This window comes from Haplochromis burtoni, unplaced genomic scaffold (assembly GCF_018398535.1).
Source record: "Haplochromis burtoni strain Fernald_Lab_line unplaced genomic scaffold, NCSU_Asbu1 Contig_388, whole genome shotgun sequence".
Taxonomy (NCBI): domain Eukaryota; kingdom Metazoa; phylum Chordata; class Actinopteri; order Cichliformes; family Cichlidae; genus Haplochromis; species Haplochromis burtoni.
The window spans coordinates 414866-432352 of record NW_024582749.1 but is presented as its reverse complement, the minus strand read 5'-3'; the positions used below and the strand labels follow the sequence as shown (position 1 = coordinate 432352).

General features: G+C 40.4%; 1 protein-coding gene across 2 annotated transcripts in view; it reads left to right on the top strand.

Annotated features, from left to right (window-relative positions):
• Window positions 1–17487, top strand: part of svep1 (sushi, von Willebrand factor type A, EGF and pentraxin domain containing 1) — a 124052-nt gene that overhangs the window by 37582 nt on the left and 68983 nt on the right. For both annotated transcript variants that reach the window (XM_005944564.3, XM_005944563.3), the window contains exon 2: window positions 17224–17479. In XM_005944564.3, the coding sequence (XP_005944626.1) occupies window positions 17224–17479 (256 nt within the window). The remainder of the gene's footprint in view (window positions 1–17223; window positions 17480–17487) is intronic.

The following is a 17487-nucleotide window of genomic DNA, read 5'->3' as shown; positions in this document are numbered from 1 at the left end:
TTTTAGGGGTGCAACGATACACAAAATTCACGGTTCGGTTCGATACTTTGGTGTCACGGTTCGATATTTTTTCGATACAAAAGGATGTTCATGCCTTTTTAATTTGTCATTTATTAAAATTACAAATATATATTTTAACTCAAAAGTACAGTTTTTAAATTTAATGTTGCTGGAACAACAAAATAATAAAAAATAAATAAATCTATCTGATTGAGAAATCACTCATCTTTGGAAAAGAGAGTTTGTATTGTTCGATACATATGCGTACCGAACCGAAAGCACTGTATCGAACGGTTCAATATCGATACGAGTATTGTTGCACCCCTAATAAATATATATATATATATACACACACACACACTTGTATGTATACATCACAAGTCTGAACCTTTGATACAAGGCAGGATACCGGCTCTGAAATCTAGCCCTATCATGTACAAATCTGTTCACAGTGTAAATGGACAGAGCAGACAGTGGTTTCTCAATCTTAGAAAGATTAGAAAGAATTGTAGCCTCAGTTTCTTGTTCTTAGCTGATGGGAGGTTTGACATTTGTACATTCAGAGATGTTCTTCTGCATACTTTTGTTGCTACGAGGGTTTAAAGGAGTTACTGGTGAGTTACTGTGTGTCTCCTATCAGCTCAAAGCAGTCTGACTGTTCTCCTCCTCACTGGATGTTTTCTCTTTTTTGGACCAGCAAGTCTTCTTGACCATGTCTACATGCTCAAATTCTTTGAGTTGCTTCTGTGAGTTTGACTGATGAGATGATTAGATTAATGAGCAGTTGAACAGGTGTACATAATGTAGTGGCCAATGAGTGCATATTCCAATTTGGATTATACATTGACAGCCCTTATTAGCAGTGTGCAACATTTCATGAAGCTACACATGTTAGGATCAGAGACATATAAAGTTAAGACACTTAATGAAAGCAGAATAGATTTTATCCCCACATAGAGTTGACCTCATGACCTGTGCTCATGTTTCTCTCAGACCAAGCAAGAAAAGTTCATGCCAAAGGGCCAGCATGAACAATACCAGGCACTGCAACTCTGGAATGCACGCATGAGAATATTAATCACACCTGTACTCTTTTAAGTATGACAAGCAAACGCTGGTTTTGAGAAAGGTCAGTGATGCCTTTATCCCAACAGGTGCTGTGGGGCTTACAGCCTCGATCGCCTCCTGCAGCAAGGAGCTGATGATGGTCACGCAGTGCTTGTGATTCCACTCAGCATCCTGCAGCTTCTTTCAAAAGCATCAGAAGTCTTTTTTGATAGAAATAGTGTGAAACTTCACAGAGCTAATGAGGAGGGCAGTCCTCTGAAGTCAAAGGTGATAGTGTAACAGGCCTCTGCCCAAGTTCCTCGTCTTATGATAACTTGTCTAGCATTTAGCAGACTGATGAACAACTGACCACCACTTTTTATCATTTTCTGATAAATATTGTGTGTTATTGTAAATAATGTGAAAGGAAAAAGGCATAAAACCTGCTTCAGTGTAAAGTATCTCCAGTGTTAATATCTCTGGCCTGTTAGATGCACACATCATGCTCACTCTCTTAGCCTCTCTTTCCGTTTTTCCACTGTGTGCATGTCCATGCATGAATATGCTCTCAACTACACGCAGATTCCCTCTCACTTAAAATAGCTGCTGCTCAGCAATTGATACGTGCTGCTAACAGCAGCCTTGTGAAGCGGTGTGTGTGTGAAAGTGATAAATGAGTGGCTGGTGGGTGGGGTCAGTGAGAGTGGTGAGGCTAAGAGGCTCAGAGGAAAATCAAAAATGTGTGATATTCAGGATGGAGAGGTGAGAAGACTTTGAAGACTAAGACTGTGTTGGTAGGGTCAAAGGCCAGAGAGGCAAGCAGGCGCAAGAACTGGCTGTCAGCGCCTTCACTGGTCTGTGTTCAGCTGTGTTATTCTGCTATTAGAAACCTTGATCTAACTGGAAAAAGTGTGTTTCCACTGGGTCACTCTGCTCCTGAAGCTGTGGTTCTATTAAAAGTAGGTTGTCTAGCACATATTTTTCATATGAAAGGTTTTCATTTAGAGTTGAATAGACCCTGACCAATTCTGGAATTTTGAAACAGATACCAAGCTCTTGACTTCAAACTTTGGATCTGTGTCGTAGCTTTCAGTTATATAATTTTGTCCATAACAAGAAGCAGAAGGTTACAAACAATTAGGAGGACCTATTGGTTTTCTTTGTCGCCTGTTGTGGAATTTTCAGTGGTTTAACCAACCAATTTAAAGTTGCCAGCTCTATAAATAGTGTATTTTAATACTAGCTGACATTTTCAAGACAATAAAATCGTTAATGTGGCCCTTAAAAACACTCCAGAACAGCTGCTGTGGACCTTATTGCCAGGACTGTTAAGCATCTTTCAATATAGTGGAATATAAACTATGTGTTATTTAAAGGTATAGTGTAGTAATGACATCCTCTGCATAGAATGAAGCAGAATGAAGTCACCCACCCTCTGTATATCTAATCTGAGGTTTTCTGGTCAATGTCAGGACATTTTTATATTTTGAAGCTCTTGGTCCTCCCCTCTTGCTTCTCACGCTACAGCTAAAGCAAGATTTAGGTACCTTGGCAGATAAAGCTTCTTACTGAGTTTACAAGTATACTCTCATATTCTTGCTCATGTCAGTGTGTGTCTATGTGCCTGTGTAATAGAAGCACTAGGATTATGTTATTAGAGGAATTCGTCTTATCAGCGAGTTGTCTGCTTCTGTTTGGTTTATTTGTCGTTTTACTTCACCTCCTTGAGAAGATAAATTGCTTTATAGTTACACTGTAAAGTGTTATTAAAAGCATTTACGAATAGGCAATTGCAGAGGGATCTCTCAGTTTGGAATTTCTTCTTTCTTTCATATTTGAAATTTAAATATTCTCAGAAGAGTGGAGTTTATCTTTGTTTCTGCAATGCATGTGTGCATCCCTAATTGTTAATAATTTGACAGTCAGCATTTGCCAGAGTTATGGTAGTCGTCCAGCCTTAGCAAGGCATCAGACCCCACTGGCAACCACAGGTCACTTGGAAAAGATGTGTATTCCCCAGCGAGTGGTTGCTGGAGGTTCCTTGTTATTGCTTTGGTCAGATTGCTGCAGTTGTCTGTAGTTTACATGGAAGACACCTGCCAACTTCTCACCAAGTAGAATTGAAACTGTGAAGAGGGCAATGCAAAACAGAAACGGAGATTTCAAAGTAAACGTTTTGAAATGTATTGGCTTCAGCGGTGAGCCAGAACTTTCTCCGTATACCTGTGTTTTTGGGGTTTTTTTGCTCTTTTTCAAGTTTTGCTACTACTTGGTGAGGAGTTGGTGTACATTGTAGGCACATAGATTGGCTTCATGCAAACTGCAGCAGACCTTTGCAGTCTTTCATCAACCAAAAACAGGAGGTTTTCAGTCCATCATGCTCCTTACTATTTCACCAAGCTACTGTCAGTAACCTCCAGGAGCCGGTCGGACAAATAGACATTTTTCATTAGCAAGGTGACCTGGGGGGTTTCTAGGCTGTGTGACTGAGACTTTTCTGTGCTACGCTTTTTCACAAATTGCATACCAATGTATCAGTCAGGCTCCAGTAACAAATGATTAATGCGCATTGTCTTTGAAGCAATACACTGCTTTTGATTAGTGTAGTGTTGATTTGGCCTAGTGTAACTTTCATCTTGCTGCTACAAATCAACTTTATACCTCTGAGATGGGGCTGTGTCTTCTCTCTGCAGTGATTAAAGGCACAAATCACACAAATTCTTTAAGCACATGGATTTTCTTTGGCATCTTGAGATTAAAATTTACCAAAAGCGTCATTCGTTGGCACTTGAAAAAACCAAAAATATTTCAAAGAGCCAGTAGTGGCAGTCTAAATAACATGTTTTTATGGGCTAAGGTTTGTAGGTCTATTAGTAAACCACTTGCTATGTTGAGGTTAGAGTTTGAGCATGTCAGATTCCATTGGGTTGTTTTCTTTGGTAAGTGAGTGTGTTCATAAGTTTGTCTGTCTGTCTCTGTTTGTGCAAATGACTGTAGGTAGGTAATTGGTACATGTATGTGAACCCACAAGTATGCTTGCATCCCTTTGTCGTCATGTGTGAGTCTTTTTGTTAACTTTTTAACCTTCTCCTCTTCAAATTGTGTAAGATTTCCATTTTAGAGACTATTAGTTGTCTTTTCAACCTCGGCAAGAAACGTTGTTCCAAGTAGTTGTCCAAATATAGAGACAAAGTTTGTATTGGCCAGAGTTTTAATCAGTTCATTTTGAAAGGCCATGTGCTGGCAGGAAAACCGTCCCCCAGTGCACGATACAAATCACCCCCAAACCCCCACCTAACTTTTTCAAAGAAGAACACAAAAGCAAATATAATCAGTTTCACTTCACTAAACACTAAATGCAAGTGTTTCCCAGCAACAGCACATTTGTATTACTGTTTTCGTTCATTTTCTCGGAGAACAAATATGCACAACATCGTGTTATTTATAGCAAGCTTTTCCATTGTGCAAATCCATGGTAACTCAGGCTGAATCCATACAATCCCAGAGCAATAATGACCTAGATGTGTCCTCCTCCTCCTCCTCTTCAATGGACCTCCCAGCATGAGCTTCCTCTTGATGTTATAAGGTCTAATATAATCCTACTAACGACTGGCCCAGTCCAGAACAAACACAACAATCAATGAATTGCAACTTTACGGTAATATCGACCACAGTCGCTGACATCTCAATTTTCTGCTTAATAAGAGGAAATCTCCACCAAAAATTGATGCCAAGATAAATAAACCCCTCAGGAGAAGAGGAGGACATGGAGAAAGGAACATGAGGAAGAAATGCAGCTACAGCAACAAGAGTCAGCATAACAAAGGAAAATGCTGCGTCTGTCTGTGCAGTGTGGTCTGACCCAAGTCTGGAAGAGATGGGATACATTTTCATGGATGCTTTAAGCCGGCGACAGTCCCCAAATCATTCCCTGCGCATAAGCAGTTTCAACATGCCAGTCTGGAGTCAGGAAAGCAACAAGCTTCACCACACTGTTGCCTCTGTTTATTTCAAAAATCAAAGCTAGGCCTTGGAGATGATGCCGTGGCTGCTCGGAGAGTGAGGTAATGATCTCTGTATTGCAAATATTGCATAACATGTCAAATTCCATGTTAAAAAATGTTTTTCATATCATGGATTTATAGGAGTGTAGCCAGAATACAATTTAGGTGCAAGCACATTATTGGATGATTTAAAAAAAAACATTAGCTGTCACTTTTTGGTGATTGATTCCATTAGTCATATAGTAAAGGGATCTGTTTACAGTGAAAAAGGCAGAGATAGCTTTCCTACCAACAATAGCCTCAACAAAACGCATTCCACAAAAAAAGCCATGTCATTTCTGGCTCTAAATCTAAGATTCTTCTGGCTTTCTGGTAGGTACCAAGAAATGATGACAAACTGATTATTGACCAATAGTGAGTGAGACTGTGTGCCATTCGTTTATATTGAAGTTTCACAAAAAGGGGTAAAAACATATCTCTAAAAGGAGGAAGGCTGCTCAATAGCTCTTTATTTTGTATATATTTAGCTAACTAACTCTCCTGGCTGGTAAACTATAATGTCGGGGTTAACCCTGGACTATGAATGTGATTCATTCCTTACTAGGGCTAAATTGCCATGCGAACATATACTGTAGACCTAACAGGTATGAAATTACCGCCTGTTGCCCAGCAAAGTCTCTGGAAAATAGCATCACCGTTCCTGAAACATCACTCAAACCTCTGTGCATGAATAGCAGAAGGGTCTAAAGGTCTTCAGTATATTCTAGTCTTTGTGTTTCCCGGATGAGCATCAGTAATAAATATAGAGTCTTAGCACAACTTTATTCCTTTCATTTTTTCTGCTGAATGCACTAATTTAGGCGCCGACTTGTACATGAAATCACTCACACATTCATGCAGCGCTTTTAATACTAAACTACTGTAATGAGTTTTCCCTCTCACATACACTCACATCGCTGCTTTGTGTGCAGCAGCTGTTTTAATTTTCAGTCCAGATTATATGTTTAACCTCTGCATATTTTTCTAACATAAAAACATAATCTTTCTTTGTAAAACCAGGCCCCTCAGTTACCAGTAGACTTATCTACAATCAGATACTTCTAGAAACATCTCTTTAATGTGAATATGCTTATTGCTAAATTGCGAACCCCTGGAGTAATTTAGCAACTTTGTCTGACTGCAAAGCCTGATGGCTGATATCTGGGTAAGTGAAGCCAGAAAGGAGAAAGTACCTTGGCTATACTGAACTCGCTTCATAGTACAGGGCCCAAAAGTGTACATATCAATTAAATCCTAAAAATGTCCACACAAAAAAACCCCAAACAACAAACTCTGAACAAAAAAGAGAAATTGTGAATGACCTAAAATATAATGTCCAAGTCTCACTTAGATCGTTACTGCTCCTGTTTATTTTTCCCAGTGAAGTAAAACAGCTCTTTCCCTGTATTTACCGGTGTCAGAGGAACAGAAATTTCAAAATAAACTGTTTTTTGTACCAGTGTATGAAATAATGACATTTTAATTTGAATATCACAATTAGTAAGGTCAACTTCTCAATCTTTTAAATATTTTTTCGTCTCATTTCAGCTTGAATGTAATATTTTAAGATCTTATCTTAGGTTTCAAAGGAAAACTTGTTTGGCTAATAAATGAGCCTGTACCATATCTGAAATCTGTATCAGGGATCAAGTGCAAGTTTCGAGGCACGAGAGTCCTCCACAGATTTTTCCATTGGGAACATAGTCTTTGTTTATGTTTCTGACCTAGTTAATTCACTCATATAGGTCGAATATAGCTAATATTTTATGTAAATCTTAGACATCCCCTACAATCTCATCTGCATATCAAGCAACCTCACGTGACCTTCATATCCCACACAATACTTCATGATTAAGTCAAAAAATGTGATCACATTTTGCCTCATAGTCATCGCCATCAACGCCTCCCTGAGCCTGCTGAAGGTTCCTTCCTGTTAAAAGGGTGTTTTTCTTTCCCAATGTCACCAAGTGCATGCTCAAAAGTGGTCGTTCGAATTTAGTGTCTTTATCTTAAAATATAAAGCACCTTGAGACGACTATTGCTTTGTTGCTGCTTTTTTTCCCAGTGTAACATAGTGTCGTAATGTATTTAAAAAAGACTTTGTGGAAATACATCAGCGCTTCTTTTTCTCCCAGTTGCTCAGAGCAGCCTGTCACTGTGTGCATGTGTGTTCGTTCTCAAATGAGAACATGGGATGAGTAATTTAGAGAGAAGATGCAATTTCTATGCTGCATTGGACAAAAACAATTTAATTTCAGTTTAACTTTCAGAAAAGATCACTCATCAATCATTATGCCTTAAGTGGAGGTTCTCAAAACCACAAAGAGTGTTTTTGAAGTTACATGAGGATTGCATAGATGATTGTTAACCTGTCTGGGGTGTAGTTGGCAAAAAAATTTAGGGCTAGAAAACTATTCATAGAAGAGGAGAGCCATTACAGGAAATTGCTCCCAATTTGGCAACCAGTGACATACTTACCAGTACCTAATAATTTAAAAGTCTTCACCAAAGTCTGCCTATGTGAGAGGATTTGTAAGCAAACTCAGTTTGACTAAGAAGTACAGCGCCATCCAAAGTGTTGGCCAAGAGAGAGTGTGGACAGTTAGTTAATTGCCAGACACAGTAAGCTGGACAGCTGTGTGTGTTAGCTTGATGGCTTCTGTCACAACACCATTCATCAAACTCAACAACTCAACCAGGAACAACAAGAGAGAGAGAGGGAGAGACACAGAGAGAAGGAGAGAAGCTATTTCAACAATGTGATGTCAAGGCGAAAGGCTATCTTGGCTGGCAAATGAGAAGCTTTTTCAATTATCTGACAACTAGCCTCAGTGTTGCTCTTTCAGAAAAGGCTCAGCGAGGCAGTGATTGTGATCCAATCACACACCCCAGAGAAACAGTTTGCTCCTCATAATAGTCTTTGTGTTGTCAAAATAAATCATTAATCTTGTTATTTGGCCTTTTGGAGATTTCTTGTAACCTCTCTTGGGAGAAATGGGTAGCAAAAGAATAAATCAGTGAAGACAAATTATCCTGTCTAGTTTAACAATAACAGGAAAACTACCAGAAATGCAGAAGATAAAATATATGTTAGAAATAGTTTGGATCTGGAAAAGGATGGGACATCCTGCACATGCTTCACTATTACAACAAATTTTCTGATCATCATAACAAAAGAAAGAAAATAGAATATTACTGCTTCAAGCTGGTGTTAGGAAGCATTTGTATTCAGTTCCTGTGCTGTTTTACAGGTGACATACGAACACAGACTGTGCAGTGTTGTTTATTTCTGCTGTCATTTCTACAGTGTGATAGGATTCCTTCATTGTATGGCTTTCAATTTGTTTACTTTTGTATACTTTACATACCTCTAAATTTGTCTTGAAAAAACCCCTCATTTTCTTGTATTTTGCTTCCAAGGAGCCTTTCAAAGTTTATCTTTGGACATTGGCTGCTTTTTCACAAGCAGAGCCCCATTAAGTTATAGTAAAAAGGGAACTGTAGAAGAAAGCGGAGCATATAGCAGCATAAGGGATGACTCAGTGTTACCTGTTACCAGGTCTTCCTATGAGCTCTTTCTAAAACTGAAAATTTTAAGCCTTACAAACTTGAATTTTAAAAGTAGAGAGGGTGCCTATATCCCCGGCCCAAACTGGGAGCTGGATCCTTTGGAGAGAGGCGTGGCAGCTCAAGGCTCTGCCTCCCATTCTACTTTTAAATAGACAAAACATTAAAAATAATACAAAAATCAATAGCTATGTTAACATTAAACTGTGAATATATCAGTGCAGACTATCTCACAAAGCAGAACATACATTTTTGATCTGCATATCACAGGAAACATTTTTCACATTTTATCTAGAAAGTTCTGATAGCCTGTCGTCATAATTCAGTGAAGAGCATGAACCCTTTAAAAACCTTCTACTTGAACTACTTTAACCCAAAGTACAGCTTTTTTTTTAAACAGCACTTCAGAGGAAAGATATTTTTGGAAGCCTTTAGCTTTCCTTCACTCCACAGCCACAAGTTTCTAATGCTCCACAGAGCATTAGAAACTTGATTTAGCACGTGATAATAACCTCACACTGGCAACAAAATGAAATTAGATTTATGCGGCAGATTGCTGTGAGGCAACTTTCAGGTCTCTGCAAGTCATTTAACAGACAAGTTGAAAGGTAGAAAATCCATCTAAAAACTTTATTTAAGAACTTTTAGAAATGTTGAGTGTAAGTATACTTGATTTGCAATTCATGCTGTGGGCCAAATATCCTTTTCTATGGGCATGAGCAGCTGGTTGGCGCGTGTGGAAACCAATCTGATGAAAATGAGTTCTGTGGAATAAAGTCACTGAAACAGAGATGATGGGGCATGAAACAATGTGTGAGAGGCTTGGAAAAATGACTTCAAATCTGTTGGAGCTACAGGAGATCCAAAAAAGTGGAGTACGTGTGCTCTCAAGTCAAAACATTTCAGGAGTCATTTGCCTCAAAAATGAGACCCAACCACAGGTAGGAGTTAAGACATTTACTTTAAGTAAATCTGCTATGGTTTTGTATTTCTGTGAAGCTTTTTTGCTAACAGAAACAACACTGCTAAAGAATCAGTGATTCAACCAAAAAAAATCAAATAAGTAAGTGAGTAAGTGACCTAGTTTTTCTGAAATATCCAAAGTATGCGTCCCTGAAATGTTGCTCAATAACACCAACATTGAGTCTGGTGTCTGTGATTGTCCCTAAATGTGTGCATGTTGTCCTGTTGGGCTCCTACAGAAATGTTGTTGTTATTCTTACCACCAAAGCCAAGAGCAGATAGCCTGTCAAAACAAGCCCTCCAACTTCCGACCGACGGGGAGACAGCTTTCCGAACGGATGCAGTTGGGTTGCTTGTTTTTGTCCTCTGTGGAATGCCTGCAAATAAAGTTTTTGTTTCTGGAACGTGGATCTCAGAGAAGTAAAAAACTGTGGCGGATTATAACAACAGCTTTCACTATTCAACTTTATCAGCCGGTATATTTGAGTGAGCACATACTCAAGTGCACATTTCCAAGTGGTGCCTGCTGCTGCCAATGCAGAAAGAATCATTAACCAGCTTTACTCAGAACCAGGTGGGTTCAGGCTCTGATCAAAGTTATGGGATGGGGCTGATGGGATGACAGCAGCATGGTGGTGGTACAGAGGTCCTCATTTGAATTCAGGATAGCTGCCATGCATTTATAAAGCTTTGATTAACAGCTGTGGTACCTTGGCACTGTCGTTAGCCCCTCAAGGTGTGGAAATGTTTTGTAGTCACTTCTGCCAAATGCAATGAGGTGCCTGCTTTTGAAGTTTTAATCATACAAACATCTGCTCAGGTTTTATTTCCTCTGCAGGTTTCCATCTTTGAAAATGAGTGTGTTTAAACTGCACTGCACTAACATCCCATTCATATCATTGTGACACCCTAAATCATACTCTGCTTTATCAATCATACCATATATCCATCCAATCATTTATCTATCCATTGTCTGCCGCTTATCCCACCTCCTCCAGCTCTTCTCGGGACGACATTGAGATGGTACCAAGGCATAATCTCTCCAGCACACCTTGGGTTTGCTGCAGGTCCTACACCTGGTAGGACATGCATGAAACACCTCATCTAGCACACACCCAGGAGGCTTCCTGGTCAGATGCCTGAAGCACCTTGGTTGCCTTCAGTATGGAGGAGTAGCAGCTCTGTGAGTCCCTCCTGACTAATGTCTAGCCATCTTATCCAATCTCAAAGGGAGAAGCACCCTACAAGATAAACATCATTCTGCTTTCAGTAGAACTTTTAGGTAGCCAGTAAGACCACAGATCGAGCAAGAACGTTTAAAGAAGATTGGACCTTCACAAACTGATTCTGATGAAATCAGACATTCAATCCCCAAATGCAACAGTCTGTAACTGAAGACTGCCTACTGATGTACCTTTACTATGTCTTACTCATCATTTTTTCTTTTAATTGGTTGATTCTAATTAAATATGACTATCCAAATGCAGGAAAAAATGCAGAGAAAATGGAGGGGAAGGTGTAAAAGATATTACAAGAAACTGGACACAGATACATGACCCCTGATAAATTCTGCAGTATCCTCGACGCGTGCAGCAGAGCAACGAATACAGTTTCTAGAAAATAGGTCCTGCTGGATGGTATTTCTGCATGTACAGTGTGTCTAAGAGACAATACATTTTTCCTGTACATTAAAAAAAAAAAAATCATCAACTCCACATATGGGCTGCTCGTCTCACTCTTCCTTCTTGCCAGAGTTTGAGGCGTTGCTGGAGAGGAGATGGATTCATGACTCTTACAACTAATCCCTCGAGGCCTGCTGGTCCCTTCACTATCACAGATGCTTTGACAGATAACACTGGCCCCAAACCAGATACTGAAGTGTATCTGGTTTGGGTGTATCAGCTGTCCCACTGCTGCCTGCTTATTATCTCCTCTCTGGAGCTACGCCGACCACCATTGAAGGCTCTGCCAGAGTGTAATTGAATAAATGCACAGGGTGTACAACACAGAGAAACCTCTAGCTGACATATAGCTGTCCAGAGTTCCTCCGAACAGCCCATGAAGCATGAGACGATTGCTCCAGTAAATTATGTGATACTATAAATCCCCATCCAGTGCGTTTGACTGTGCTTATTTACGATGTGCCGTCATGGTGTCGGGTCAGAGTTGCAGCCCCGGGTGGTTTGCCCCTTTTTTTCACGGCTAATCAATGTTAAGTTCAAGAGTTTACTGAAATAAAATCACATTTTTCATAGAGCTGGTGGAATTTTTTTTAATATTTAGATTCAGCACAGTTAAGAGTGTAAGCACAATGATGTCATCTCGTTGTTTTATGTAGGTTATTACATGGATTAAGAAAGAACAACATTTTAAAAACTTTAAGCACGACTTGGATTTGCCCGGACTTTTACAGCTTGCTGGCTAAGTCTCAAACACATGTTACTCTTTGAAGCTTAAATTCTACTTTTTTCATCTTTCTTTCTCTCCCCCCTCGGTTATTAGAGAATGACTGCTTTATTATTATATTTTTTTCCCGTGCTCTATCAGGGGAAATTAATTTTTCTGAGTAAAAACAGCTGCAGTCTATATCTATTATGACTATATTATCAAGCAGAACTGCATTTTATACCTGTGCACACAAAAACCTGCTTTATTTAGCAGCTGTTGATTAGTAGCACATGCATTTGTTCCTATTCATGAAATACCATTGTGCATCATTACCTGCTGCCCTCTCTGCTTTATGCCTCGAATGATAAGATGCATGCTGAGAGTAACTATAAAGGGCAGTGCCTTCCCACACTCGGGCTCCTGCGGTCGCCTTTACGTTAATACCCTGACCTAAACTATGTGGAGGGTATTATTAGTGGGTATGCATGCATATGCTCCATTTGGTGGCATCTCCACAGTCACTAACACCAGCCACTGACTCAAAGCGAAAGCAGAAACCCCACTGTAGTTTTAGCAGACAGCTAATAAAAGACATTAAAAAAGAAATACAGCTAACAGTGCTCACTAATCCACACCAGCTTCTTCATTTGTTTTGACATGAAGAGTCTTGAAATGTTAACATTTGGATTCACACAACACCCTGCTAACACCTGGTAGGAGCCAAGGGGGTGACGGGCTTGCCAGTGTGCACTGACAGCTGGGAGTGGGCGTAGCCGGCCTCTCCGGACTGAGAACCAGAGCAAGCAGCTGGATCTTTGAGAATCAGAGAACGTAACCTCTCTCTCTCTCTCATCTATTCTCTCTCCATCTTCCTTTTCTTCCCCTTCAGCTCCATGGGCTCTGTAATTACTCTGCTCCTGCCAGAGCTGCTTGAAGTTGAGCCAATTAGACAATAAAGAGCAGAGCTTACTCTCCTGCTCCTCGGCGGTCACACCCTTGCGTGCCTCGTCTCTCTTCACCTCTCGTATTTTACAATCTGTCATGTTTAGATCTCATGTTCTGTTTGGATTCGGGATACAGAAGAATATCCTCTTAACACGCTTTCCTTTGTTTCCTTTCAGTCTTCGTTAAAAAATTCTTTATGATATGCCCTTTTTACCTTTGCGTAAGTGTGTAAGTGGATATCTGTCCTTCTGACTTCATCTTGGCTCGTTGTGCTTCTTTTATTCGTTGATTCTTCTCTACCTTGTTGTTCCGACTGCTTTTTCTTTTTATCCAACCTCCACTTACAACATAACAAGACACTTTGAGCTTGGCCTCCACAGCAAAGTGTTGGATTTTTGTTCTGTGCTCTCGAGAAAATAAAGATATGTTTCTCTAACTTTAATGTCCTGTCTAATTGCATGTGCTGGATTGTAAACGGTGGCTAAAGTTAGTTTGTAAACTGGAGCTGGTGTCTGGGGCGGACACAGCAACTCGGTCTGTGTTGCCCACTGTTCCCTGGCGGTTTTAGACCACTGGCAAGCAGCTGCATAGTCTGTAGGAGAAATAATTACAATTGTAGACTTTCTCCTTTTTTTTGGTTCCTTCTCCCCATCCTGCTCTCATTGCCTGTCCCGCTGATGTAGGGTTTTTAGGAACCTTGGTATTGAGGGCTGTTGTTAGTGGTCTTGTGTGACGTTCTTCGTTATTCAATTTAGTCATGTGACAAGAGCTGCAGCTATATTGGTCGCATGCTGGCATGCACAGCAATGAGTGGGACGTGTGTATTTGAATGGTGAACATGTACAGTAACAGCATGACTCTATTAAGTCCGGCTCAAGTTTGTCTCACTTGTCAACTTAAACTTCTCGGACTATAAGTGTGACATTTTAGGAAATTTACTTTCTTGCAGAGAGTTAGATGAGAACTCTGATACTGCTCTCACGTCTTCTGGTAGGTTAGCTTACCATTAAGACAAGCTCTCAATGGTGACTACTCTGTTGGCTCTATCTAGAGGCAAAAAAGTATCTTATTACCACCTTTAGCGTTCATTTACATTGATAGAAACTGTGTCATATGGGAGCTATGTTTCAGACTATTGACCAAGAACAGTTATCATCTCATTACAAGACCAGAGCAAGTTAATCCTCCGGTCCCAAAAATATATTGAGATACATATACTGGATAACAACAGCTCTCTAATTCCAAAAAGTTGATTCTGTTCATCTGGACGTAGCGCTTTTAGTGGAAGAAACGTTCCGTCACTCATCCAAGTGACTTCTCCAGTCTCAGCTGACAGCTCTCACATTTTTGGGGGTCTACAGCATAATGCCAAAACACCTCTGACTGCCTAAGTTCAAACCGAGCATCATAACGTGTCTGGAGAATGGAAAATATCCAGTGAGAAGCAGTTCTCTGGGAGAAAATGTCTTGTTGATGTCAGATATCAGAGGAGAATGACTAGACTTGTCAAGAAGCGATGTGTGGCAGGCAGGAGTTGGACCCAAAATGCAGGCTCTCAGACACAAGGTTTAAACTCAAAAAACTCAGCTTTATTTGCTAGCAGGGGAAAAGCATACAAAACAAAACTACACTGGGAAATCTAAGTTCATAAGCAAACACGGGGAGAGAGTAACAAACAGCAATGAGGGACGATGAGAAACACAGGGCTTAAATACACTGGGGAATAACAAGGGAATGAGACAAAGAAGGAGAGCATAGCTGGGGGAAATCAGAACTGACGAGACAAGGAAGCAAAGCAGGATACACTCACATGAGGCACAGACCTTCAAAGTAAAACAGGAAGTATAACACTGAGATGCGGACTACACACGGTGGACACAGAGACACTAAGAAACACAGAGACATAAACCATAAGGCATAGAAATGAAAGAACCAAGAGGCTAGAGATGATAAATAATACACAGAGGGAAATACTAGGCACAGAATACAAGAAACTAGACTTAAGGGAGTAACTAAAGACCAACAATGAGAATATAATTTACAATACAAAGTGACAAAAAGCACAGGAAACTCAAAACACTTCAGTCAAAAACCCAGGACCCTGACAAGACTGCTTCGAGCTGATAGAAAGGCAAAGGTAACTTAAATAACTATTTAGAGCCAAGTTAGAGCCAAGTTATGCATAATCTCTGAACACACAACATGTCAAACCTTAAAGCCCACCCCAGTGCCACTCCTGTCAGGTTGGAACAGAAAACAGAAAACGACTTGCAAAGGTTCATTAAAACTGGACAGAAAAACACCGAACGGGCTTCTTGAACATGGCAGTGAGTTCACTGTCATCCACTTACCAGATCTCAGTTCAACAGAGCATCTTTGGGCTTTGGTGGAAGGGGAGATTTGCATCATGGATGTTCAGCAGACAAATCTGCAGCAACTGTGTGATTAGGGCTGGGTGATATGGCCTAAAATCCATATCACAGTATAATTTGAAGCATGTGCGGTAACGATATATATCGTGATATATTCTTTTCTTCTGTATAAGTATTTTACACACTATAATGCACACTTAAAATCCTTTAATTTTCACAAAAATCGACAGTGTGCCTTATGTATGAATTCTGGTTGTGCTTACTGACCTCAAACAGATTTTATGTGATACACGGCACTCAAAAATCTGTCAAAAATGTTTTAGTACGACTTTGGTAAGCTATGAAGCCGCACCACTTGATGGATTATCGAAGCATTATGGCTGCCGTAGTCAGGAGCCTCACGGAGTAATCTGGGTCCAAAACTCCATCTGCTTCAGGTCCCAAAGTCAAACAACACTGCGGCATCACTGAGAGTTAAAAACTGTCTAAATTCTTTCATCTTTAATAAAATGATCAGGTTGCTGCTTTACCAGGTGTAACAATTAAGTTTAACATCCAGGCATCCATGAAAACAGAATTTATTAAATTCAACGGAGTTAGAAGTTAGCAGGAAGTTAGCTCGCTAGTTTCCACCTAAACATGATATAGCATGTTCTGACTGAGAGATTTCTGAAAAAATTAAAACGTACAGCTCTGCTATCACTTCCAACATAAATGAAGACAGAAAACTAAACAGCAGTGACGTTTGTAGGGTTACTGAAGTTGGGCTAGCTGGTATATAATGATGTGCTACGTGATCGCTAGCAAAACAGCTATGTTAGCATAACATTAGCACAGTGAAGCTGGAGGATGAACGCTAACTTTTTTCCACTCGATGAAAGTTAACGTGAGGGTTTCTGGTGGTTAGGGACAAATGCAATTGCATAGCAGGATGCTATACACTGACCAAACTTCAGTCAGGAGAACAACTGAGATAATCCATCCATAATACGAGGTTAGTCATTAATATACTGCAACAACATGGGAATAGAGCAGCTGCGAGAGAATTCGGCATTAATGAATCAATGGTACAGAAGTAGAGGAAGCGCAGTTTTTTGCTTTCCTCATATTCCAAAAGTGCTTCGTCTCTTTACTATTACTGTCGCCCGGCATAATTTGCAGATGATGTTGTTTGCAGCCGCTGCAATGGTTTTGACCAAAACAGGCGCAGCTTGATGATGACACCATCAACATGCGTTATCGCGGTAGAGCGGTATAGAAAAAATCTCTACCGTTGACAATATACCGTTTATACCGCCCACCCCTATGTGTGATGCTGTTAAAATGGACCAAAATCTCTGAATGGACCAAAATCTTGCAGCAGTCTCGAGGCAAATAAAAAAGGGGGTCCAACCCCATACTAGTAAGGTGTACCTAATAAAGTATCTGTGCATGTCTGCTTGGACATCGGAGCTCTGTAGGTGATCTATGTTGGTTTGCAAAGGCATCGTTTTGGTCTTGTGGCTTCCGGCTTGTTGATCCGTGATCAGTTTGGGATTGTGGTAATTAGCAGGGCGGATCAACACAATAAACTTTTTATTATGTTCCTTGAATCATTTGTAAACAATTTGCAGGATGCGTTGTCCATCTGGGAGGGCCCGCTGTCAGTGAATGACACTGACGTGGCTGTTTGTGTCAAATTAACATCCACATGAATGCCAGGACCAAATGCGTCCCAGTGGAGCACTAGATTTTACTGGCTTGTCAGTTAATATTTTAGCTGATCAGTGTAACGCCCTTATGTGTGCACTTTTGTTCTTTTGGACTTTTACTGAGCAGCTTTACTGATTCTTTAAAAAGAATATTGAGCTAAGTTCAACTTTATTTATTCATGTGATCTATGTCTTTTTCTCCAACAGCAAATCCTTCGTCACTCCCGCAGTAATGCCACCAAGGTGATTTTCCTCATCACTGACGGCTACTCTAACGGTGGAGACCCTCGGCCTGTGGCGGCGGCTCTGAGAGAACGCGGCGTTGAGATCTTCACTTTGGGCATCTGGCAGGGTAACATCAGGGAGCTACACGACATGGCCTCTCAGCCCAAAGACCAGCACTGCTACCTGGTGCACAACTTCGCCGAGTTTGAGGCCCTGGCTCGTCGAGCTCTGCACGAAGGTAAGGAG